The sequence below is a fragment of the Hyperolius riggenbachi genome, chromosome 3 (genome assembly GCF_040937935.1).
Source record: "Hyperolius riggenbachi isolate aHypRig1 chromosome 3, aHypRig1.pri, whole genome shotgun sequence".
Lineage (NCBI taxonomy): Eukaryota > Metazoa > Chordata > Amphibia > Anura > Hyperoliidae > Hyperolius > Hyperolius riggenbachi.
This window is the reverse complement of record NC_090648.1, coordinates 518,169,118-518,196,582: the sequence shown is the minus strand read 5'-3', so window position 1 is coordinate 518,196,582 and position 27,465 is coordinate 518,169,118. Positions and strand designations below refer to the sequence as shown.

The following is a 27,465-nucleotide window of genomic DNA, read 5'->3' as shown; positions in this document are numbered from 1 at the left end:
TCTCCTCTCCCTGATTCTCTCCCCTCCCCGATTCTCTCCTCTCCCCGATTCTCTCCTCTACCCGATTCTCTCCTCTCCCCGATTCTCTCCCCTCCCCGATTCTCTCCACTCCCCGATTCTCTCCTCTCCCCGATTCTCTCCCCTACCCGATTCTCTCCTCTCCCCGATTCTCTCCTCACCCCGATTCTCTCCACTCCCCGATTCTCTCCCCTCCCCGATTCTCTCCCCTACCCGATTCTCTCCTCTCCCTGATTCTCTCCCCTCCCCGATTCTCTCCTCTCCCCGATTCTCTCCCATTCCCGATTCTCTCCTCTCCCCGATTCTCTCTCCTCCCCGATTTCCTCCTCTCCCCGATTCTCTCCCCTCCCCGATTCTCTCCCCGATTTCCTCCTCACCCCGATTCTCTCCTCTCCCTGATTCTCTCCTCTCCCCGATTCTCTCCCCTCCCTGATTCTCTCCTCTCCCTGATTCTCTCCCCTCCCCGATTCTCTCCTCTCCCCGATTCTCTCCCATTCCCGATTCTCTCCTCTCCCCGATTCTCTCCCCTCCCCGATTTCCTCCTCTCCCCGATTCTCTCCCCTCCCCGATTTCCTCCTTTCCCCGATTCTCTCCCCGATTTCCTCCTCACCCCGATTCTCTCCTCTCCCTGATTCTCTCCTCTCCCCGATTCTCTCCTCTCCCCGATTCTCTCCTCGCCCCGATTCTCTCCCCGATTTCCTCCTCTCCCCGATTCTCTCCTCTCCCCGATTCTCTCCTCTCCCCGATTCTCTCCCCTCCCCGATTCTCTCCTCTCCCCGATTCTCTCCTCTCCCCGATTCTCTCCTCACCCCGATTCTCTCCCCTCCCCGATTCTCTCCTCTCCCCGATTCTCTCCTCTCCCCGATTCTCTCCCCTCCCCAATTCTCTCCTCTCCCCGATTCTCTCCTCTCCCCGATTCTCTCCTCTACCCGATTCTCTCCTCTCCCCGATTCTCTCCACTCCCCGATTCTCTCCCCTCCCCGATTCTCTCCCCTACCCGATTCTCTCCTCTCCCTGATTCTCTCCCCTCCCCGATTCTCTCCTCTCCCCGATTCTCTCCCATTCCCGATTCTCTCCTCTCCCTGATTCTCTCCTCTCCCCGATTCTCTCCTCTCCCCGATTCTCTCACCTCCCCGATTCTCTCCCCTCCCCGATTCTCTCCTCTCCCCGATTCTCTCCCCTCCCCGATTCTCTCCTCTCCCCGATTCTCTCCCCTCCCCGATTCTCTCCTCTCCCTGATTCTCTCCTCTCCCCGATTCTCTCCTCTCCCCGATTCTCTCCCCTCCCCGATTCTCTCCTCTCCCCGATTCTCTCCTCTCCCTGATTCTCTCCCCTCCCCGATTCTCTCCTCTCCCCGATTCTCTCCTCTACCCGATTCTCTCCTCTCCCCGATTCTCTCCCCTCCCCGATTCTCTCCACTCCCCGATTCTCTCCCCTCCCCGATTCTCTCCCCTACCCGATTCTCTCCTCTCCCCGATTCTCTCCTCACCCCGATTCTCTCCACTCCCCGATTCTCTCCCCTCCCCGATTCTCTCCCCTACCCGATTCTCTCCTCTCCCTGATTCTCTCCCCTCCCCGATTCTCTCCTCTCCCCGATTCTCTCCCATTCCCGATTCTCTCCTCTCCCCGATTCTCTCTCCTCCCCGATTTCCTCCTCTCCCCGATTCTCTCCCCTCCCCGATTCTCTCCCCGATTTCCTCCTCACCCCGATTCTCTCCTCTCCCTGATTCTCTCCTCTCCCCGATTCTCTCCCCTCCCTGATTCTCTCCTCTCCCTGATTCTCTCCCCTCCCCGATTCTCTCCTCTCCCCGATTCTCTCCCATTCCCGATTCTCTCCTCTCCCCGATTCTCTCCCCTCCCCGATTTCCTCCTCTCCCCGATTCTCTCCCCTCCCCGATTTCCTCCTTTCCCCGATTCTCTCCCCGATTTCCTCCTCACCCCGATTCTCTCCTCTCCCTGATTCTCTCCTCTCCCCGATTCTCTCCTCTCCCCGATTCTCTCCTCTCCCCGATTCTCTCCTCTCCCCGATTCTCTCCTCTCCCCGATTCTCTCCCCTCCCCGATTCTCTCCTCTCCCCGATTCTCTCCCCTCCCCGATTCTCTCCTCGCCCCGATTCTCTCCCCGATTCTCTCCTCTCCCCGATTCTCTCCCCTCCCCGATTCTCTCCTCTCCCCGATTCCCTCCTCTCCCCGATTCTCTCCTCTCCCCGATTCTCTCCTCTCCCCGATTCCCTCCTCTCCCCGATTCTCTCCCCTCCCCGATTCTCTCCTCTCCCCCGGTTTACCTTCTGACATTTATCACAGGTGGCGACATCTGTAGTCCCGGCAGATGATCTGTACAAAATGTTCATTTACTGAAAGTTTAAAACCCAGAACAGAAGACCGCTGGTCTCCCAGAATGCTTAGGGGTCGGGGATGGGGGAATTCCACCTAATAAGCAGAAGCAGCCTAGGCTAAGCCTCACTGGGAGGGAGGAGCTATATACCAATATACAGCAATATGTGGATACTGGAAGTGTTTCTAATTACGGAACCGGGTTAATTAAAGCAAAAGTGGGTATCCTGAATAATTTATTGCATTCTACTATAAGTCACTACAGGGCCCCTTTACTGCATTCTGCTATATATCACTACAGGGCCTCTTTACTGCATTCTGCTATATGTCACTACCGGGCCTCTTTACTGCATTCTGCTATATGTCACTACAGGGCCTCTAGTCTTTACTGCATTCTGCTATATGTCACTACAGGGCCTCTTTACTGCATTCTGCTATATGTCACTACAGGGCCTCTTTACTGCATTCTGCTATATGCCACTACAGGGCCTCTTTCCTGCATTATACTATATGTCACTACAGGGCCTCTTTACTGCATTCTGCTATATGTCACTACAGGACCTCTTTACTGCATTCTGCTATATGTCACTACAGGGCCTCTTTACTGCATTCTGCTATATGTCACTACAGGACCTCTATACTGCATTCTGCTATATATCACTACAGGGCCTCTTTACTGCACTCTGCTATATGTCACTACAGGGCCTCTTTACTGCATTCTGCTATATGTCACTACAGGGCCTCTTTACTGCATTCTGCTATACGTCACTACAGGACCTCTTTACTTCATTCTGCTGTATGTCACTACAGGGCCTCTTTACTGCATTCTACTATATGTTGCTACAGGGCCTCTTTACTGCATTCTGCTATATGTCACTACAGGGCCTCTTTACTGCATTCTGCTATATGTCACTACAGGACCTCTTTACTGCATTCTGCTGTATGTCACTACAGAGCCTCTTTACTGCATTCTGCTATATGTCACTACAGGGTCTCTTTACTGCATTCTGCTATATGTCTCTACAGGGCCTCTCTACTGCATTCTGCTATATGTCACTACAGGGTCTCTTTACTGCATTCTGCTATATGTCACTACAGGGCCTCTTTACTGCATCCTGCTATATGTCACTACAGGACCTCTTTACTGCATTCTCCTGTATGTCACAACAGGGCCTCTTTACTGCATTCTGCTATATGTCACTACAGGGCCTCTTTACTGCATTCTGCTATATGTCACTACAGGGTCTCTTTACTGCATTCTCCTATATGTCACTACAGGACCTCTTTACTGCATTCTGCTATATGTCACTACAGGGTCTCTTTACTGCATTCTGCTATATGTCACTACAGGGCCTCTTTGCTGCATTCTGCTATATGTCACTACAGGGCCTCCTTACTGCATTCTGCTATATGTCACTACAGGGCCTCTTTACTGCATTCTGCTATTTGTCACTACAGGGCCTCTTTACTGCATTCTGCTATATGTCACTACAGGGCCTCTTTCCTGCATTCTGCTATATGTCACTACAGGGCCTCTTTACTGCATTCTGCTATATGTTGCTACAGGGCCTCTTTACTGTATTCTGCTATATGTCACTACAGGGCCTCTTTACTGCATTCTGCTATATGTCACTACAGAGCCTCTTTACTGCATTCTGCTATATGTCACTACAGGGCCTCTTTACTGCATTCTGCTATATGTCACTACAGGGCCTCTTTACTGCATTCTGCTATATGTCACTACAGGGCCTCTTTACTGCATTCTGCTATATGTTGCTACAGGACCTCTTTACTGCATTCTGCTATACGTCACTACAGGGCCTCTTTACTGCATTCTGCTATATGTCACAACAGGGCCTCTTTACTGATTTCTGCTATATGTCACTACAGGGCCTCTTTACTGCATTCTACTATGTGTCACTACAGAGCCTCTTTACTGCATTCTGCTATATGTCACTACAGGGCCTCTTTACTGCATTCTGCTATATGTCACTACAGGGCCTCATTACTGCATTCTGCTATATGTCACTACAGGGCCTCTATACTGCATTCTACTATATGTTGCTACAGGACCTCTTTACTGCATTCTGCTATACGTCACTACAGGGCCTCTTTACTGCATTCTGCTATATGTCACTACAGGGCCTCTTTACTGATTTCTGCTATATGTCACTACAGGGCCTCTTTACTGCATTTTACTATGTGTCACTACAGAGCCTCTTTACTGCATTCTGCTATATGTCACTACAGGGCCTCTTTACTGCATTCTGCTATATGTCACTACAGGGCCTCTATACTGCATTCTGCTATATGTTGCTACAGGACCTCTTTACTGCATTCTGCTATACGTCACTACAGGGCCTCTTTACTGCATTCTGCTATATGTCACTACAGGGCCTCTTTACTGATTTCTGCTATATGTCACTACAGGGCCTCTTTACTGCATTTTACTATGTGTCACTACAGAGCCTCTTTACTGCATTCTGCTATATGTCACTACAGGGCCTCTTTACTGCATTCTGCTATATGTCACTACAGGGCCTCTTTACTGCATTCTGCTATATGTCACTACAGGGCCTCTTTACTGCATTCTGCTATATGTCACTACAGGGCCTCTTTACTGCATTCTGCTATATGTCACTACAGGGCCTCTTTACTTCATTCTGCTATATGTTGCTACAGGGCCTCTTTACTGCATTCTGCTATATGTCACTACAGGGCCTCTTTACTGCATTCTGCTATATGTCACTACAGGGCCTCTTTACTTCATTCTGCTATATGTTGCTACAGGGCCTCTTTACTGCATTCTGCTATATGTCACTACAGGGCCTCTTTACTGCATTCTGCTATATGTCACTACAGGGCCTCTTTACTGCATTCTGCTATATGTCACTACAGGGCCTCTTTACTGCATTCTCCTATATGTCACTACAGGGCCTCTTTACTGCATTCTGCTATATGTCACTACAGGGCCCCCTTACTGCATTCTGCTATATGTCACTACAGGGCCTCTTTACTGCATTCTGCTATATGTCACTACAGGGCCTCTTTACTGCATTCTGCTATATGTCACTACAGGGCCTCTTTACTGCATTCTGCTATATGTCACTACAGGGCCTCTTTACTGCATTCTGCTATATGTCACTACAGGGCCCCCTTACTGCATTCTGCTATATGTCACTACAGGGCCTCTTTACTGCATTCTGCTATATGTCACTACAGGGCCTCTTTACTGCATTCTGCTATATGTCACTACAGGGCCTCTTTACTGCATTCTGCTATATGTTGCTACAGGGCCTCTTTAACTTCCACATACATTGCAGTCCTCATAGTTCCTCTTTCCACACCAACCACAGGAAATAAGCAAACGCAGCAGAATTTTCTGGAATAATATAACCCAGCTAAGTAAAGTGCAGGTGAGCGGATTGAACTCTGAACTCTTGAAGGCAATATGTGATAGGTTTTTAATGTTTTCCCTTCATTTATCAGTATAAAACTAAAGACAGATATTTCACAATGTTTTAATTTGGGATGGGCGCTGCTTTCCGCGCAATTATAAATTCCGTGATTCCGGGCGGAATTTGGTGATTCCGGTTCCGTAGCGACGGAACGGAATTGCTATAGTCCTATTTTGGAATTTCCGTGGAACAAAACGGAAGTTAAACCTTTTTCCCCCTAACTGATTTCTGCCTCAAAACAAGTATTTCTACTCAATAGACTCCTTACCTTCCTCCCTCTTCCCTTCTAACCAAAGGTCTCATCTTCCAGGGAATTGTAGGATTTCAGAACCCAGGTCTAGTGCTTGGTAGGTAGCTCTCTTCACCACTATACCACCACCAAACCTACATTCTGAATCCAGCCTAGCATGTAGCATTATGATATATCTAAGGGAAAAATGAGCTTGCTTAGGGATTTGTAGGATTTTAAAAGCCAACTCACATAAATTGGCCAGGCCCAGGATTTGAACCCAGACCTACTGCTCTGTAGGCTGCTATCCTAACCATTATACCACTAACACAACACACTACAATGCTACATGCTGAAGCCAGCCTAGCATGTACCATTGTGATATATCCAAGAGAAAAATGGTCTCTCTCTCTCTCTCTCTCTCTCTAGGACTTGATGCCATTGAACTGAATTTTCAGCTTAAAATCATCAACGGATACCGGCAGAATTTCACAGGCAATTTCGGAATTCCGCCAGATTGAAAAAGCAATTCCGTTCCAACCAAACTGAACGGAATGACCAATTTCCGCCTAAAATTGCGGAAAATACAATTCCATGGAAAGCGGTGACCATCCCTACTAGAGAGAGAGAGAGAGAGAGAGAGAGAGAGAGAGAGAGAGAGAGGGAGAGAGAGATGAATCTACCTGGCTATCTGGGGTTCTCTTCGGACAACTGTTGAACACAAAAGGCAAGGCCATGCCTGGGTGGGCTTGAACCACCAACATTGCAGTTAACAGCCAAACGCACTAACCAATTTTGCCACAGAGACTGTGTACCACAAAGACTGTGCATGCAGTTGCTGTTGAATGATTTTATGAGGAAGTGTGTGTGTCTTTTGGAGGGAGGAAGTAAATCTGCTCCAAGAATTTGGAGCATGTAGTGTTGGTGGTATAATGGTTAGGATAGCAGCCTACAAAGCGGTAGACCTGGGTTCAATACCTGGGCCTGGCCAATGTATGTGAGTTGGCTTTTAAAATCCTACAAATCCCTAAGCAAGCTCATTTTTCACTTGGATATATCATAATGGTACATGCTAGGCTGGCTTCAGCATGTAGTGTTGGTGGTGGTGTAGTGAATCAGAATCAGAATCTTTTATTTCGCCAAGCACGACTGGGTCGTGCCCGGAATTGGGCTTGGCACGTACAGGGTACTGATACACAATATAGTTACAGATACAGGACAGGACATGCAGTAGGAACATAACATTTACAGAATACAGAACATTATATGACCTTTATGCGGAGGAGGACAGTGTGGCATAGGTTATAATACAAAAAAAGCCAAAAGGTATGCTTTAGCTGGAGCGCAGTCTATGTGCAGAGTGCTTCAGTGTGTGTGTCATGGTATTGTGGGGTGAGGATGGCCATTTCCATGGAGAGAGTTCAGGAGGTTGACAGCCGATGGAAAGAAGCTGTTCTTGTGTCTTGAGGTCCTGGTGTAGATGGAGCGGAACCGGAGCTTCCGGCTCGAGGGGAGCTGGTTAAAGAAGCGGTAGCCTGGGTGTGAGCGGTCGTTTGCGATCTTTAATGCTCTGGTGTTCAGCCTGGAGTGGTAGAGGAGGTCCAGAGTGGGAAGGGATCTCCCGATGATTCTCTCCGCAGATCTGATGACCCTCTGCAGTTTAAGCCTGTCGCTGGCGGAGGAGCTGGCGTACCAGACCAGGATGGATGAGCATAGGACGGATTCGATTGTGGCTGAGTAGAAGTTTGTCAGAAGTTTTTGGACCACACCGAACTTTTTCAGTTGGCGGAGAAAGAAAAGTCTCTGTTGGGCTTTCCTCTGTGTTAAGGCAGTGTTGGCGTTCCACCTCAGGTCATTTGAGATAGTTGTGCCCAGTAGGCGGACACTGGGGACTCTTTCTACTTCCTTGCCATCAATGTGGATTGGAGGTGGGGTAGAGGCGTGTCTCCTGAAATCAACGATCATCTCTACCGTTTTCGCTGTGTTTAGGACCAGACCTTTTTCTCTGCACCAGCAGCATATATTTCCGACCTGGTGGCGGTACGCTTTCTCATCATTTTTGGTGATGAGACCTACAATGGTCGTGTCATCAGCAAATTTGATTACCTTTACTGAGTCTGACGTGGATTTGCAGTTGTTCGTATACAGCGAGAACAGAAACGGCGACAGGACGCAACCTTGTGGAGCCCCTGTGTTTGTGATTCTAGGTTGCGAGGAGATGGTGCCTAACCTGACGACCTGGGACCTGTTGGTGAGGAAGTCCGTGATCCACAGGCGTAGGGTGGGGTGGACTCCCAGCTCAGCGAGATTGTCTTGAAGTATTTTAGGGCTGATGGTATTGAATGCTGAGCTGAAGTCCAGTAGGAGGATCCTGGCGTAGGAGTCTGGTCTGTCCAGGTGGTCGTAGACAAGCTCCAAGCAGATGTTGATGGCGTCATCGGTGGACCTGTTTGATCTGTACGCGAACTGGTGCGGATCCATCAGTCCCTCTGTGGAGTGCTTAAGGAGGGGTAGCACCATGCTTTCCAAAGCTTTCATGATCACGGATGTAAGTGCCACGGGCCTGAAGTTGTTGAGGTCGAGGATGCCCTGCTTTTTCGGGACAGGGATAATGGTGGACCTCTTGAAGCACGCGGGAACTTTGCCTTCCTGGAGGGACCTGGTGAAGATGGAAGAGAGGGTGGAAGCGAGCTGACGAGCACAGGTTTTCAGGCAGGCTGGTGACACTCCGTCCGGACCCGAGGCTTTCCTGGCATTTAACCTTAACAAGTGTTTTAGAACATCCGCCTTCCTCACTGACGGTGGGGGTGAGTGCGGGCCCAGGGCTACAGTGGCAGATTGCACAGGTGGCTGTGGGGATCCTGCAGGTGCTGGCTGGTTCTCGAATCTGCAGTAGAAGTCACTGAGACGCTCTGCAAGCTCAGTGCTCGGTGTGGCATGCTGAGGGGGAGTCTTGTAGTTGGTGGCAGCCTTCAGCCCTTTCCACACGGCTCGTGAGTCATTTGAGGAGAGGTTCTGTTCCATCTTTTCCGCGTAGCACTTTTTTGCAGACCTCAGCTCTCTGTTTAGGTCGTTTCTTGCCTTCCTGTATTCTTCCTGGTTACCGGACTTATGTGCGGCTTCTTTGCTACGCCGTAGTTGTCGTAGTCTTTTTGAGAACCACGGTTTATCGTTTGGATACAGTTTGAAGGTTTTTGTTGGAATACAGGAGTTCTCGCAGAAGCTGATGTACGAGGATACATTATCTGCCCACTCGTCCAGGTTAGGCGATTCTAGAGCCTTCCAGTCTGTGCAGTCAAAGCAGGCCTGAAGTTGTAGTTTGGCTTCACTTGACCACACTTTGGAGGATTTGGTGACCGGTTTTGAGGTTTCCAGGCGCCTTTTGTAAGTAGGTACCAGGTGGATGATGCAGTGGTCGGATGAGCCCAGGGCTGCCCACGGTGTCGCCTTGTATGCATCTTTCAGGGCCGTGTAGCAGTGGTCGAGGGTGTTGGCACTCCTGGTGGGGCAGGTGATGTGCTGATGGAAACGAGGCAGCTCTTTGCGGAGGTTGGCCTTGTTAAAATCCCCCAAGATAATGAACAGCGAGTCCGGGAGTGCCGTCTCCCACTGCATGATGGTGTCACTGAGGTCACGCAGGGCCACATTTATCTCTGCATCAGGAGGGATATACACACCCACGAGGACGTAGGAGGAGAACTCCCTGGGCGAGTAGTTTGGCCTGCAATTAATGAGAAGGAGTTCCAGTTCTGGTGTGCATTTCTTGGCCAGTAGAGAGGTGTTTGAGCACCAGGCTGAGCTGACGTAGAAGCAGATGTCACCTCCTTTCTTTTTCCCAGAGAGGGTGCTGTCTCGGTCTGCTCGGATGAGGCTGAAACCTGGGAGCTGGAGGGCACTCTCAGGGATGTCGTCATGGAGCCACGTTTCAGTAAAGCAGAAGACTGGGGTGTTATGCCCGAGTTCCCTCTTGTCGCTGAGGAGTCTTAATTCATCTAGCTTGTTAGGGAGGGAGCGGACGTTCGCTAGGAGGACCGCAGGGATGGCTGACCGCAGGCCTCTCCTCTTCAGTCTCGCCCGGACGCCTGATCGACATCCCCTGCGGCGCTGGCTAAAGGGAGGCCAGGGCGCAGAAGCAGTGATTGCTTGAACATGGCTCCAAACAGAGTTGTACAGGAGCCCATCCTCCGGGTGTACGGCTGTGATATGTTCCCATTTGAGGAGCTGTGCTCTGGAGTAGGTGGTACGAGGGGGGAAGGGTAGCATTTGCGGCATGTATGATAAGCCCGCACAGTAAGCGGCGAGTGCAATAACAGTCCATCAGCAGTGTGACACAGATGTGAGAGGCATGAGCAGTAACAGTCCATCAGCAGTGCGACACAGATGTAAGGGGCATGTGCAATAACAGTCCATCAGCAGTGTGACACAGATGTAAGAGGCATGTGCAATAAACAGTCCATCCACAGTGCGGCACAGATGTAAGGGGCATGTGCAATAACAGTCCTCCGCATTGCAAAACAGATGTAAGGGGCATGTGCAATAACAGTCCATCAGCAGTGTGACACCGATGTAAGGGGCATGTGCAATAACAGTCCATCAGCAGTGTGACGCAGATGTAAGAGGCATGTGCAATAACAGTCAGCAGTACGACACAGATGTAAGAGGCGAGTGCAATCACAGTCCATCAACAGCAGTGCGACACAGATGAAGGAGGCGAGTGCAATAACAGTCGGGCGAGTGCAATAACAGTCCATCAGCAGTGTGACACAGAAGTAAGAGGCGAGTGCAATAACGGTCCATCAGCAGTGTGACACAGATGTAGGGGCATGTGCAATAGCAGTTCATCCGCAGTGCGACACAGATGTAGAGGCGAGTGCAATCACAGTCCATCTGCAGAGTGGCCCGGATGTAAGAGGCATGTGCACTACAGGCCAACAGCAGTGTGACACATGTGCAAAAAACAAAAACAACACGTGCAATACAGTCACACATTAGTGGGACACCGTCCCCCGCATGTACAATAACAACACCTCATGTACAATAACAACCCCTCAGCAGTGCAGCACAATCCACAACTGGCAGGGGCTTGATCCTCAGACTGTCCATCATCAGCAGCACAGTGCAAGAAGCCGGCAGTGATAAGGCTGAGGCTGTGCAAATTCTTTTCCCAGTACCCCGCAGTACCCCAGAAGTTTGCAGGACTGTGTGGCAGGGGGTCACAAAACAGTCTCACCTGGTGGTAGATGGTGGTTGGGACTGGAGTCTTGGCTCGGTGGAAAGCTGGATCCGTTGTGGGGTAGCCTCCTGCGGTGCTCAGTTTCCTCTGAGCCAGCTGTGCTTGGGGAAGTGCGGCCGCATGTCGGCTGAGGAGCGGTCCCGGACTGAAGTATTGCTCCCGAGGCTGGAGGTGGAGGAGTCGGCTGCTGAGGAGCTTCCGTGGTGAAGAGAGCTATCTTCTGAGCACTAGACCTGGGTTCAATTCCCGGCAAAGCTATGTAAGCTGGCTTTTGAAATCCTACAATTCCCTGGAAGACGAGACCCTCCTCCCTCTGGGAGGTGAGAGAGGGAGGAGGGAAAAAAGGACTAAGGGAACAGTCAATAGGGTCTATGGGCTACTATATAGCATAAACAAGGTTCCATTTGCGATTATTATAATTTTTCCACCGGAATCCGGAATTCAGCTGAAATTCGTAAATATCCGCGGAATTCTCATAGCGACGGAATTTAGCTCTTGCGGAATCCGCAAATTCCGGTGGAACGGAATTTGTTCGTTTCGATCATCCCTAGTTTTAATAATGGAAATGTGACAGGTGAATTCTGTGACGTCACCCTCCAGTTCCCGTTCCCCTTGCCGCAGATTCAGCCTCAGATCCTGAGGGAATCCCGAAGGCAGTCAGCATTTAATTATATCCCTATCACAATATATGACGACAATATTTTATTTGGAAATAAGGGTGTACTTTTCATATTTGTATCCGTCACTTATTACAAGCCTTTATGTGCAAAAATAACAGTACAATACCCTCATGAACTTCAAATTAAAAAAGTTGAGTCCCTAATTTTTTTTGTTGCTGTTAAATGTCACTTTTTTTTTTTTTTTATAAAAATGTTTTATTTTGGCAACTATGGGAGGGGAGGTAAGGGGTTCATTAATGGGATATTTTATACATTTTTATTTAATGAGATGTATGTAGGTGTAATTTTACTATTTGGCCACTAGATGTCCCCCCAGTGTGTACTGCTTACAGCATACATGTGTCATAGGAAGTAGCATGCATATGCTTTACTTTCACTTTTGTCAATGACCACCTGTATATCATTGATCTCAGGCACTGTGATCGGTAAATCGGAACTGTATTCCCATTCACTGTTCTGTGTACTACAACAACAACAAAGACAAACACTTATAGCGCGCTTTTCTCCTGGCGGACTCAAAGCGCCAGAGCTGCAGCCACTAGGACGCCCTCTATAGGCAGTAGCAGTGTTAGGAAGACTTGCCTAAGGCCTCCTACTGAATAGGTGCTGGCTTACTGAACAGACAGAGCCGAGATTCGAACCCTGGTCTCCTGTGTCAGAGGCAGAGCCCTTAACCATTACACCATACCTCCCAACATTTTAAAATAAGAAACCGGGACACTGGCCACACCCCTAACCACACCCCCAACACGCCTACCATCGTTTTTTTAGAAGATTTTTTTTAATTAAATATTTATACCCTTATATTTTTTTCTATAAGCATACCCTCATACACCCTGCCCGTGGATGGGGAGGAGGGTAAGGGTGCCTGTGGGTGGGGAGGAGGGTGCCACTTTTAGGTTGAGGGAGGGGGGTTGCCTGGGCAGATAATGGAGGAAAACTGATCGAGGCTCCAGCCGCGGTAATGAGGGATGCGGGAGCTTCACTGCTTCCTCCCTCCCTCCCTCTGAATACCCCCCTATGTATGTCTGTGTCCCCCCTCCCTGTAGGCAGAGTGAGCGCAGCGGAGCGGGCAGTCGGGTCCTCTTACCGCTGATGCACGCCGCGCGTACTGTCTCTCTGGCATCGGACCTCCATGTGCTTCCTGTTTACTATGACGTCACAGGAAGCACATGGAGGTCCGATGCCAGAGAGACAGTACGCGCGGCGTGCATCAGCGGTAAGAGGACCCGACTGCCCGCTCCGCTGCGCTCACTCTGCCTACAGGGAGGGGGGACACAGACATACATAGGGGGGTATTCAGAGGGAGGGAGGAAGCAGTGAAGCTCCCGCATCCCTCATTACCGCGGCTGGAGCCTCGATCATTTTTTCCGCCTCCATTATCTGCCCAGCCGGCCGGGATTCAAGAGGGGGGGCCCGGGACAGCGGGAGGGCCCCCCCAAATCGGGAGAATCCCGACCAATCCGGGACGGTTGGGGGCTATGATTACACTATCCAGCCAACTGATGGGCAGCGACGAGGGCCAGGATTGCCCCAGCGGGCGATTACGGGGAGAAACGAATATCTACGTCCCTGGGACTTCAGATGAAACCTGTCAGGGTGTAGATATATTGCACGTGGTGCGGTAACTACTTAAACCGGAACTTAATCAAATTTTGACTGGACAGTCATCTTAGAGCAACAATCTCCAGCAGATTTGATCACAGGAGTTGAATCTGCAGAAATATTGATTAGTGAATGGGAACCTTAAGTTTCTTCTTCAGCCAGAAGCAGAACAGAGGTACCATGTAATCTCTACCCTAGTCTTATGTTTCTGGCATAGTTATGGACACTTTTGAGGGATCCAGTTAGCTTATCAGTATGTCTTTGGAGGAAGGAAACCCATGCTAACACAGCGAGAACATGCAAACTCCATGCTGATTGTGTCCCGCCCCCCAGAACCGCAAGCTAGTAATTGTAGTCCTGTAGCAGACATTTGTAAGGCTCTGGAATACTGGGAATCAGATACTCACTGGCTCCACAAAATATGTCTGTATAAACGTTATCACAAAAATAACAAGCAGAAATATAATTCAGTTACCCCAATCCTATTATTATATATCATTTTTATTCCTATTTCTTACCAAACTGCAGGTTGTTTCTTGGGAACTCCCACTTCTCGTTGTAGGGCAGTTGTGTGGGGTCGATAATAGTATAGTGGTTGCCTTCAGACACGTGGACAATCTGCCAGCGGATCTCAAATTTTGGTTTCTGTTGGGTGAAACAAGACAGAGGGGAAGAATGTGATCATATGCTTCATCAGGTTATTATCAGATATTACACATTATTGTTATGGGAATGACTTCTCCCTCCAAGTTGCTGCGACTCGTAGTAGGAATACAATTTAGAATATTTATAATATAGAATGTGCTGAGTTGGTCATTGTTGGCCTAATCACTTCAATATTAACACTGAACTGAATAGAGGAAACTCTGCAGAAATTTAGAGAAGTGTACATACGTGTGCATATGTAGTGAGCTGGGCGCAGGGTGAGCAGAATGGTGGCTCTCCCTCCTGCAGCTCCAATCTCCGGCAGTGTACATATACATACACATACCTATGTGCACACCGCCGGTGAGCTGGGCGCAGGGTGAGCAGAATGGTGGCTCTCCCTCCTGCAGCTCCAATCTCCGGCAGCGTACATATACATACACATACCTATGTGCACACCGCTGGTGAGCTGGGTGCAGGGTGAGCAGAATGGTGGCTCTCCCTCCTGCAGCTCCAATCTCCGGCAGCGTACATATACATACACATACCTATATGCACGCTGCCGGTGAGCTGGGCGCAGGGTGAGCAGAATGGCGGCTCTCCCTCCTGCAGCTCCAATCTCCGGCAGCGTACATATACATACACATACCTATGTGCACGCCGCTGGTGAGCTGGGCGCAGGGTGAGCAGAATGGCGGCTCTCCCTCCTGCAGCTCCAATCTCCGGCAGCGTACATATACATACACATACCTATATGCACACCGCTGGTGAGCTGGGCGCAGGGTGAGCAGAATGGTGGCTCTCCCTCCTGCAGCTCCAATCTCCGGCAGCGTACATATACATACACATACCTATGTGCACGCCGCTGGTGAGCTGGGCGCAGGGTGAGCAGAATAGCGGCTCTCCCTCCTGCAGCTCCAATCTCCAGCAGCGTACATATACATACACATACCTATGTGCACACCGCCGGTGAGCTGGGCGCAGAGCGAGCAGAATGGCGGCTCTCCCTCCTGCAGCTCCAATCTCCGGCGGCGTACATATACATACACATACCTATGTGCACGCCGCTGGTGAGCTGGGCGCAGGGTGAGCAGAATGGCGGCTCTCCCTCCTGCAGCTCCAATCTCCGGCGGCGTACATATACATACACATACCTATGTGCACACCGCCAGTGAGCTGGGCGCAGAGCGAGCAGAATGGCGGCTCTCCCTCCTGCAGCTCCAATCTCCGGCAGCGTACATATACATACGCATACCTATGTGCACGCCCCTGGTGAGCTGGGCGCAGGGTGAGCAGAATGGCAGCTCTCCCTCCTGCAGCTCCAATCTCCGGCAGCGTACATATACATACGCATACCTATGTGCACACAGCTGGTGAGCTGGGCGCAGGGCGAGCAGAATGGCGGCTCTCCCTACTGCAGCTCCAATCTCCGGCAGCGTACATATACATACACATACCTATATGCACACCGCTGGTGAGCTGGGCGCAGGGTGAGCAGAATGGCGGCTCTCCCTCCTGCAGCTCCAATCTCCGGAGCGTACATATACATACACATACCTATGTGCACGCCGCTGGTGAGCTGGGCGCAGGGTGAGCAGAATGGCGGCTCTCCCTCCTGCAGCTCCAATCTCCGGCGGCGTACATATACATACACATACCTATGTGCACACCGCCAGTGAGCTGGGCGCAGAGCGAGCAGAATGGCGGCTCTCCCTCCTGCAGCTCCAATCTCCGGCAGCGTACATATACATACGCATACCTATGTGCACGCCCCTGGTGAGCTGGGCGCAGGGTGAGCAGAATGGCGGCTCTCCCTCCTGCAGCTCCAATCTCCGGCAGCGTACATATACATACGCATACCTATGTGCACACCGCTGGTGAGCTGGGCGCAGGGTGAGCAGAATGGCGGCTCTCCCTCCTGCAGCTCCAATCTCCGGCAGCGTACATATACATACGCATACCTATGTGCACACAGCTGGTGAGCTGGGCGCAGGGCGAGCAGAATGGTGGCTCTCCCTCCTGCAGCTCCAATCTCCGGCAGCGTACATATACATACACATACCTATGTGCACGCCCCTGGTGAGCTGGGCGCAGGGTGAGCAGAATGGCGGCTCTCCCTCCTGCAGCTCCAATCTCCGGAGCGTACATATACATACACATACCTATGTGCACACCGCTGGTGAGCTGGGCGCAGGGTGAGCAGAAAGGCGGCTCTCCCTCCTGCAGCTCCAATCTCCGGCAGCGTACATATACATACGCATACCTATGTGCACACAGCTGGTGAGCTGGGCGCAGGGCGAGCAGAATGGCGGCTCTCCCTACTGCAGCTCCAATCTCCGGCAGCGTACATATACATACACATACCTATATGCACACCGCTGGTGAGCTGGGCGCAGGGTGAGCAGAATGGCGGCTCTCCCTCCTGCAGCTCCAATCTCCGGAGCGTACATATACATACACATACCTATGTGCACGCCGCTGGTGAGCTGGGCGCAGGGTGAGCAGAATGGCGGCTCTCCCTCCTGCAGCTCCAATCTCCGGCGGCGTACATATACATACACATACCTATGTGCACACCGCCAGTGAGCTGGGCGCAGAGCGAGCAGAATGGCGGCTCTCCCTCCTGCAGCTCCAATCTCCGGCAGCGTACATATACATACGCATACCTATGTGCACGCCCCTGGTGAGCTGGGCGCAGGGTGAGCAGAATGGCGGCTCTCCCTCCTGCAGCTCCAATCTCCGGCAGCGTACATATACATACGCATACCTATGTGCACACCGCTGGTGAGCTGGGCGCAGGGTGAGCAGAATGGCGGCTCTCCCTCCTGCAGCTCCAATCTCCGGCAGCGTACATATACATACGCATACCTATGTGCACACAGCTGGTGAGCTGGGCGCAGGGCGAGCAGAATGGTGGCTCTCCCTCCTGCAGCTCCAATCTCCGGCAGCGTACATATACATACACATACCTATGTGCACGCCCCTGGTGAGCTGGGCGCAGGGTGAGCAGAATGGCGGCTCTCCCTCCTGCAGCTCCAATCTCCGGAGCGTACATATACATACACATACCTATGTGCACACCGCTGGTGAGCTGGGCGCAGGGTGAGCAGAAAGGCGGCTCTCCCTCCTGCAGCTCCAATCTCCGGCAGCGTACATATACATACGCATACCTATGTGCACGCCCCTGGTGAGCTGGGCGCAGGGTGAGCAGAATGGCGGCTCTCCCTCCTGCAGCTCCAATCTCCGGCAGCGTACATATACATACGCATACCTATGTGCACACCGCTGGTGAGCTGGGCGCAGGGTGAGCAGAATGGCGGCTCTCCCTCCTGCAGCTCCAATCTCCGGCAGCGTACATATACATACGCATACCTATGTGCACACAGCTGGTGAGCTGGGCGCAGGGCGAGCAGAATGGTGGCTCTCCCTCCTGCAGCTCCAATCTCCGGCAGCGTACATATACATACACATACCTATGTGCACGCCCCTGGTGAGCTGGGCGCAGGGTGAGCAGAATGGCGGCTCTCCCTCCTGCAGCTCCAATCTCCGGAGCGTACATATACATACACATACCTATGTGCACACCGCTGGTGAGCTGGGCGCAGGGTGAGCAGAAAGGCGGCTCTCCCTCCTGCAGCTCCAATCTCCGGCAGCGTACATATACATACACATACCTATGTGCACACCGCCAGTGAGCTGGGCACAGGGTGAGCAGAATGGTGGCTCTCCCTCCTGCAGCTCCAATCTCCGGCAGCGTACATATACATACACATACCTATATGCACACCGCTGGTGAGCTGGGCGCAGGGTGAGCAGAATGGCGGCTCTCCCTCCTGCAGCTCCAATCTCCGGAGCGTACATATACATACACATACCTATGTGCACACCGCCGGTGAGCTGGGCGCAGGGTGAGCAGAATGGTGGCTCTCCCTCCTGCAGCTCCAATCTCCGGCAGCGTACATATACATACACATACCTATATGCACACCGCTGGTGAGCTGGGCGCAGGGTGAGCAGAATGGCGGCTCTCCCTCCTGCAGCTCCAATCTCCGGCAGCGTACATATACATACACATACCTATATGCACACCGCTGGTGAGCTGGGCGCAGGGTGAGCAGAATGGCGGCTCTCCCTCCTGCAGCTCCAATCTCCGGAGCGTACATATACATACACATACCTATGTGCACACCGCTGGTGAGCTGGGCGCAGGGTGAGCAGAATGGCGGCTCTCCCTCCTGCAGCTCCAATCTCCGGCAGCGTACATATACATACACATCCCTATGTGCACACCGCTGGTGAGCTGGGCGCAGGGCGGGCAGAATGGCGGCTCTCCCTCCTGCAGCTCCAATCTCCGGCAGCGTACATATACATACACATACCTATATGCACACCGCTGGTGAGCTGGGCGCAGGGTGAGCAGAATGGCGGCTCTCCCTCCTGCAGCTCCAATCTCCGGAGCGTACATATACATACACATACCTATGTGCACACCGCTGGTGAGCTGGGCGCAGGGTGAGCAGAATGGCGGCTCTCCCTCCCGCAGCTCCAATCTCCGGAGCGTACATATACATACACATACCTATGTGCACACAGCTGGTGAGCTGGGCGCAGGGTGAGCAGAATGGCGGCTCTCCCTCCCGCAGCTCCAATCTCCGGCGGCGTACATATACATACGCGTACCTATGTGCACACCGCCGGTGAGCTGGGCGCAGGGTGAGCAGAAAGGCGGCTCTCCCTCCTGCAGCTCCAATCTCTGGCGGCGTACATATACATACACATACCTATGTGCACACCGCCGGTGAGCTGGGCGCAGGGTGAGCAGAAAGGCGGCTCTCCCTCCTGCAGCTCCAATCTCCGGCGGCGTACATATACATACGCGTACCTATGTGCACACCGCTGGTGAGCTGGGCGCAGGGTGAGCAGAATGGCGGCTCTCCCTCCCGCAGCTCCAATCTCTGGCGGCGTACATATACATACGCATACCTATGTGCACACAGCTGGTGAGCTGGGCGCAGGGTGAGCAGAATGGCGGCTCTCCCTCCTGCAGCTCCAATCTCCGGCAGCGTACATATACATACACATACCTATGTGCACGCCCCTGGTGAGCTGGGCGCAGGGTGAGCAGAATGGCGGCTCTCCCTCCTGCAGCTCCAATCTCCGGCAGCGTACATATACATACGCATACCTATGTGCACACCGCTGGTGAGCTGGGCGCAGGGTGAGCAGAAAGGCGGCTCTCCCTCCTGCAGCTCCAATCTCCGGCAGCGTACATATACATACACATACCTATGTGCACACCGCCAGTGAGCTGGGCGCAGGGTGAGCAGAATGGTGGCTCTCCCTCCTGCAGCTCCAATCTCCGGCAGCGTACATATACATACACATACCTATATGCACACCGCTGGTGAGCTGGGCGCAGGGTGAGCAGAATGGCGGCTCTCCCTCCTGCAGCTCCAATCTCCGGAGCGTACATATACATACACATACCTATGTGCACACCGCCGGTGAGCTGGGCGCAGGGTGAGCAGAATGGTGGCTCTCCCTCCTGCAGCTCCAATCTCCGGCAGCGTACATATACATACACATACCTATATGCACACCGCTGGTGAGCTGGGCGCAGGGTGAGCAGAATGGCGGCTCTCCCTCCTGCAGCTCCAATCTCCGGCAGCGTACATATACATACACATACCTATATGCACACCGCTGGTGAGCTGGGCGCAGGGTGAGCAGAAAGGCGGCTCTCCCTCCTGCAGCTCCAATCTCTGGCGGCGTACATATACATACACATACCTATGTGCACACCGCCGGTGAGCTGGGCGCAGAGTGAGCAGAAAGGCGGCTCTCCCTCCTGCAGCTCCAATCTCCGGCGGCGTACATATACATACACATACCTATGTGCACACCGCCGGTGAGCTGGGCGCAGGGTGAGCAGAATGGCAGCTCTCCCTCCTGCAGCTCCAATCTCTGGCGGCGTACATATACATACGCATACCTATGTGCACACCGCCAGTGAGCTGGGCGCAGAGCGAGCAGAATGGCGGCTCTCCCTCCTGCAGCTCCAATCTCCGGCAGCGTACATATACATACACATACCTATGTGCACGCCGCTGGTGAGCTGGGCGCAGGGTGAGCAGAATAGCGGCTCTCCCTCCTGCAGCTCCAATCTCCAGCAGCGTACATATACATACACATACCTATGTGCACACCGCCGGTGAGCTGGGCGCAGGGTGAGCAGAATGGCGGCTCTCCCTCCTGCAGCTCCAATCTCTGGCGGCGTACATATACATACACATACCTATGTGCACACCGCTGGTGAGCTGGGCGCAGGGTGAGCAGAATGGCGGCTCTCCCTCCCGCAGCTCCAATCTCCGGCGGCGTACATATACATACGCGTACGTAATCTTCACTAAATTTTTGCAGAGTTTCCTCTATTCAGTTTAGTGTTAATATTGAAGTTATTAAAGAGAACCCGAGGTGGCATATGATAATCCTAATAGGACAATGCCTCGGGGTCATGCCGCCGCTGCCTGCCCCTCCCTTCGCCGCGGTGCACTGTCCTTAAAAGATCGCTCGCCTAGCGACAATCTGCTTGTCGCTAGCTGGGTTTATTTGTGAGGCTGTCAGTCAGCCTTGTAGCACCTCTCCCTGATAATGCTCCGCCCCCCCCGCCGCTCCCCGCCTCTGTTAGCTCCACCAATAGGAAGCCAAGCCGCGACCCAGGAAGTGCTCCTATGTGTTATCAGGCGGAGATGCTACACGGCTGACTGACAGCCTCACATAAATAAAGCCAGCTAGCGACACTAGCCTGTCACTAGCCTGGTGATGTTTTAAGGCGGTGCAGCGCGGCGCAGGGGGGGGGGGGCAGCAGAGCACAGGGGGGTGCTGGCACCGGCGGTACACTGACCCACAGGGATGTCATTGTGCACACGACATGCCTTTTGATCCTATTAGGAATATAATATGCCACCTCGGGTTCTCTTTAAGCCAACCGCAGCAAAATGACCAACTCAGCACATTCCCAAATTATCAGTAAAAATACAATTTTTGCCTTCAATCCAACAGAAGGTATTCACAAATACACGTTTTAATGGGAACGTCCAAGCAAAATAAAAAAATGAGTTTCACTTACCTGGGGCTTCTACCAGCCCCATGCAGCCATCCTGTGCCCTCATAGTCACTCACTGCTGCTCCAGTCCCCCGCTGGGAGCTTGCCGACCTCGGAGGTCGGCGGGACTCATTGCGTACATTTTTACGCATTCCCACTAGTGCAGGAACATTAACACATATATTACTGGTTCAATGCGTAAAAATGTACGCATTAAACCAGTAACGCGTAAAAATGTATGTGTTAATGTTCCTGCACTAGTGGGAATGCGTAAAAATGTACGCAATGAGTCCCACCAACCTCCGAGGTCGGCAAGCTCCCAGCGGGGGACTGGAGCAGCAGTGAGTGACTGCGAGGGCACGGGATGGCTGCATGGGGCTGGTAGAAGCAGAACTAGCTGGCAGCGGGGGACTGGAGCAGCAGTGAGTGACTATGAGGGCACAGGATGGCTGCATGGGGCTGGTAGAAGCAGAACTAGCTGGCGGCGGGGGACTGGAGCAGCAGTGAGTGACTATGAGGGCACAGGATGGCTGCAAGGGGCTGGTAGAAGCAGAAATAGCTGGAGGCGGAGGACTGGAGCAGCAGTGAGTGACTGCGAGGCCACAGGATGGCTGCATGGGGCTGGAAGAAGCAGAACTAGCTGGCGGCGGGGGACTGGAGCAACAGTGAGTGACTGCGAGGGCACAGGATGGCTGCATGGGGCTGGTAGAAGCAGAACTAGCTGGCGGCGGGGGACTGGAGCAGCAGTGAGTGACTACGAGGGCACAGGATGGCTGCATGGGGCTGGTAGAAGCAGAACTAGCTGGTGGCGGGGGACTGGAGCAGCAGTGAGTGACTACGAGGGCACAGGATTGCTGCATGGGGCTGGCAGAAGAAGAACTAGCTGGTGGCGGGGGACCGGAAGAGCCATGAGTGACTGCGAGTGCACAGGATGGCTGCATGGGGCTGGTAGAAGCAGAACTAGCTGGTGGCAGGGGACTGCAGCAGCAGTGAGTGACTACGAGGGCACAGGATGGCTGCAGGGGGCTGGTAGAAGCAGAACTAGCTGGCGGCGGGGGACTGGAGCAGCAGTGAGTGACTACGAGGGCACAGGATGGCTGCATGGGGCTGGTAGAAGCAGAACTAGCTGGTGGCGGGGGACTGGAGCAGCAGTGAGTGACTACGAGGGCACAGGATTGCTGCATGGGGCTGGCAGAAGCAGAACTAGCTGGTGGCGGGGGACCGGAAGAGCCATGAGTGACTGCGAGTGCACAGGATGGCTGCATGGGGCTGGTAGAAGCAGAACTAGCTGGTGGCAGGGGACTGCAGCAGCAGTGAGTGACTACGAGGGCACAGGATGGCTGCAGGGGGCTGGTAGAAGCAGAACTAGCTGGCGGCGGGGGACTGGAGCAGCAGTGAGTGACTACGAGGGCACAGGATGGCTGCATGGGGCTGGTAGAAGCAGAACTAGCTGGCGGCGGGGGACTGGAGCAGCAGTGAGTGACTGCGAGGGCACAGGATGGCTGCAGGGGGCTTGTAGAAGCAGAACTAGCTGGTGGCGGGGGACCGGAGCAGCAGTGAGTGACTACAAGGGCACAGGATGGCTGCATGGGGCTGGTAGAAGCAGAACTAGCTGGCAGCGGGGGACTGGAGCAGCAGTGAGTGACTATGAGGGCACAGGATGGCTGCAAGGGGCTGGTAGAAGCCGAAATAGCTGGAGGCGGAGGACTGGAGCAGCAGTGAGTGACTGCGAGGGCACAGGATGGCTGCATGGGGCTGGTAGAAGCAGAACTAGCTGGCGGCGGGGGACTGGAGCAACAGTGAGTGACTGCGAGGGCACAGGATGGCTGCATGGGGCTGGTAGAAGCAGAACTAGCTGGCAGCGGGGGACTGGAGCAGCAGTGAGTGACTACGAGGGCACAGGATGGCTACATGGGGCTGGTAGAAGCAGAACTAGCTGGTGGCGGGGGACTGGAGCAGCAGTGAGTGACTACGAGGGCACGGGATGGCTGCATGGGGCTGGTAGAAGCAGAACTAGCTGGCGGCGGGGGACTGGAGCAGCAGTGAGTGACTGCGAGGGCACAGGATGGCTGCATGGGGCTGGTAGAAGCAGAACTAGCTGGCAGCGGGGGACTGGAGCAGCAGTGAGTGACTATGAGGGCACAGGATGGCTGCAAGGGGCTGGTAGAAGCAGAAATAGCTGGAGGCAGAGGACTGGAGCAGCAGTGAGTGACTGCGAGGGCACAGGATGGCTGCATGGGGCTGGTAGAAGCAGAACTAGCTGGCAGTGAGGGACTGGAGCAGTAGTGAGTGACTACGAGGGCACGGGATGGCTGCATGGGGCTGGTAGAAGCAGAACTAGCTGGCAGTGAGGGACTGGAGCAGTAGTGAGTGACTACGAGGGCACAGGATGGCTGCAGGGGGCTGGTAGAAGCAGAACTAGCTGGTGGCGGGGTACTGGAGCAGCAGTGAGTGACTACGAGGGCACAGGATGGCTGCATGGGGCTGGTAGAAGCAAAACTAGCTGGCGGTGAAGGACTGGAGCAGCAGTGAGTGACTACAAGGGCACAGGATGGCTGCATGGGGCTGGTAGAAGCAGAACTAGCTGGTGGCGGGGGACTGGAGCAGCAGTGAGTGACTGCGAGGGCACAGGATGGCTGCAGGGAGCTGGTAGAAGCAGAACTAGCTGGTGGCAGGGTACTGGAGCCGCAGTGACTACGAGGGCAAAGGATGGCTGCAGGGGCTGGTAGAAGCAGAACTAGCTGGTGGCGGGAGACTGGAGCAGCAGTGAGTGACTACGAGGGCACAGGACGGCTGCAGGGGGCTGGTAGAAGCAGAACTAGCTGGCGGCAGGGGACTGGAGCAGCAGTGAGTGACTACGAGGGCACAGGATGGCTGCATGGGGCTGGTAGAAGCAGAACTAGCTGGTGGCAGGGGACTGCAGCAGCAGTGAGTGACTACGAGGGCACAGGATGGCTGCATGGGGCTGGTAGAAGCAGAACTAGCTGGCAGCGGGGGACTGGAGCAGCAGTGAGTGACTACGAGGGCACAGGATGGCTGCAGGGGGCTGGTAGAAGCAGAACTAGCTGGCAGCAGGGGACTGGAGCAGCAGTGAGTGACTACGAGGGCACAGGATGGCTGCATGGGGCTGGTAGAAGCATAACTAGCTGGTGATGGGGGACTGGAGCAGCAGTGAGTGACTGCGAGGGCACAGGATGGCTGCATGGGGCTGGTAGAAGCAGAACTAGCTGGTGGTGGGGGACCGGAGCAGCAGTGAGTGACTACGAGGGCGCAGGACGGCTGCATGGGGGCTGGTAGAAGCAGAACTAGCTGGCAGCGGGGGACTGGAGTAGCAGTGAGTGACTACGAGGGCACAGGACGGCTGCTGGGGGCTGGTAGAAGCAGAACTAGCTGGCAGCGGGGGACTGGAGCAGCAGTGAGTGACTACGAGGGCACAGGACGGCTGCTGGGGGCTGGTAGAAGCAGAACTAGCTGGCAGCGGGGGACTGGAGCAGCAGTGAGTGACTACAAGGGCACAGGACGGCTGCAGGGGGCTGGTAGAAGCAGAACTAGCTGGCAGCGGGGGACTGGAGCAGCAGTGAGTGACTACGAGGGCACAGGACGGCTGCTGGGGGCTGGTAGAAGCAGAACTAGCTGGCAGCGGGGGACTGGAGCAGCAGTGAGTGACTACGAGGGCACAGGATGGCTGCAGGGGGCTGGTAGAAGCAGAACTAGCTGGTGGCGGGGTACTGGAGCAGCAGTGAGTGACTACGAGGGCACAGGATGGCTGCATGGGGCTGGTAGAAGCAGAACTAGCTGGTGGCGGGGGACTGGAGCAGCAGTGAGTGACTACGAGGGCACAGGATGGCTGCAGGGGGCTGGTAGAAGCAGAACTAGCTGGCAGCAGGGGACTGGAGCAGCAGTGAGTGACTACGAGGGCACAGGATGGCTGCATGGGGCTGGTAGAAGCAGAACTAGCTGGTGGCGGGGGACCGGAGCAGAAGTGAGTGACTGCGAGGGCACAGGATGGCTGCATGGGGCTGGTAGAAGCCCCAGATAAGTGAAACTCATTTTTTTTATTTTGCTTGGACATTCCCTTTAACAAAGCCACCCTGATGTATCATTGAAAGATCCGGAGTGGCGAATATTCTCAGCCGAACACAAAGGCCTCAATTCACTCAGGAAACAGCTGATTTTACTGATCACATAGCTAAATGCCAATTCACTAAACCTATTACCATATTGCTGAGTAAAATGACCAACTTGTGCAGTAAATACCCCAACAAATGTCAAAAAATTGCAATTCACAAAGATTAAGGGCTCTTTCCCACTAGGACATTGCGTTAGATGCGACGTTAAGGTCGCATAGCGTGCCCCCAACGCAACGCATGTGAGCTTTGAAGTTGGACGTTATATAGAGCCGCGTTATGCGTCTCTTGATGCATCCGTGATGCGTACTTTTTGACGCATACTATCGGACGAAAACGGCGCGTGCGGCAAAAGACTGTGGAGACCACGTGATCGGAACACTTCGCATTACGTGGTCCCGCCAGCCAATAAGCGGCCGCTCCAGGAAGTAAACACTGCAGTGCAGTGAATATTAATTAGCCATGTGGCTGGCCACAAGAGCGGACTCTCCCCTCCTCCTCCCCTGAACGAAAAAATAAAAAAAACACATTACTGAGCATGTGCAAACAGTGTAACGCAGCTAAAACTGCGTATTACGCACAGCATGCTGCACTTTCTTTAAACGTCCAGCGTTACAATGTAACGCAACGTGGGCACTGTGAACAGCCCATTGATTTTTCATTGCTGTGCGGTGGGCTGCGTTACAGGCTGCTCTAATGTGTGAAAGCAGCCTAAAACATTCGGTAAATCATGTAAAAGTGTTCAGTATTTATCTACAACTCTCACTTCTCCATGCAGTAACACTGACAGACATAGCAGACAGCCAATAGGGAGAGCCACACAGCCCTGCTTCTCACCCCATTCCCATTTGGTCTGATACTCTGGGGGGGCGGGACTTCAGAACAGGAGGAGATATTTAAAAAGGCTTTTCTGTATCCCTTTAGATGTGCTCATCTCTGTACTGATACACTGAAGAGCTCCCTCTAGTTAGCACAGATGCACATCTCAAGGGATGTTATCCATTCCCACACACTCTTACTCATTTCCACAAAGGATTAAAAGAAATAAAAACAGTAGAATGAAAAAAAAGCATCTTTACATTTGGCTCCAAGGCTCCCCATTGGTCTATTAAGACCAATAGGCAGCCTTGGAGCCAAATGTAAAGATGCTATGCTGTAGTTATACTAAGTATGTGTGGTGCACGGCGCGTGTCGCGGTGGGTTAGAGGAGATCTTTAATCAAGCTTGCAAGTTAGAGGATGTTGGCGTGGGAGCATTTCCCAAAGGTAAGTATTTATGGTTAATTTATTTTTTTGTTCTTTTTATGTTTTTATTTCTTTTAACCCTTTGTGGAAATGGGTAAGGGGTACTATATACCCCAATATGCATTCTCCTGGGAGGGAGAGCCAGACATCTGGGGCTCCCCCAGGGAGTCATCGCCCCCACCTCCTCCTAGGGCACTGGAGATGGGGAAGAGCCCCTTGTCCATGGATTGTACAATGGCTCCGGGGGAGAGGGGAAGGCTTGGCTGCCCCTACCATGGACCATGCGGGCTGGTATAGCTCAGGGTGCGAAGCCCCAGTCTGCCGGGGCTCCTCATTATGGTTATCCCAGCCTGTATGGGGGACAAGGGGTTAAAGAGGCTTGGGAGGGGGACCCCACACCATTTTTTTTTACATTTCCCACACTCTATAACGTAAAAAAAAAATGTATTTACAGTATATACATGTTGATATCATTTTACCACATTTAAATTGCAACTTTTTCCTCTAACTTTAACCTTGATGTTGTCAAAAACTACAAGGTCTTTTTGAAAAAAAAAATTCTTCTTGTTCCCACTGTCCTCCTTAACACACCCTGCAGATTTGGTGTTTGTAGTAAGTACGGGAGCTTTGCTATTAACCGCTAAAGTCGGCAGCCATTAGCTTTAAAATTAACCATCAAAAAAGCATTTGTGCAAGACACGTATTTTTGGGGACTATTTCGCACTTGATCCTCCTCCGACAGGCCACTGTCCGGGTTTTTGTACACTTTTTACACCTTTTTAAAACAA

The 27,465-nt window shown here is 52.8% G+C and overlaps 1 protein-coding gene across 3 annotated transcripts in view; it reads right to left on the bottom strand.

Moving 5' to 3' along the window:
* The window catches only part of CSF1R (colony stimulating factor 1 receptor), a 201,857-nt gene that overhangs the window by 51,555 nt on the left and 122,837 nt on the right, over positions 1-27,465 (bottom strand). For all 3 annotated transcript variants that reach the window (XM_068278423.1, XM_068278425.1, XM_068278424.1), the window contains exon 11: positions 14,075-14,201. In XM_068278423.1, the coding sequence (XP_068134524.1) occupies positions 14,075-14,201 (127 nt within the window). The remainder of the gene's footprint in view (positions 1-14,074; positions 14,202-27,465) is intronic.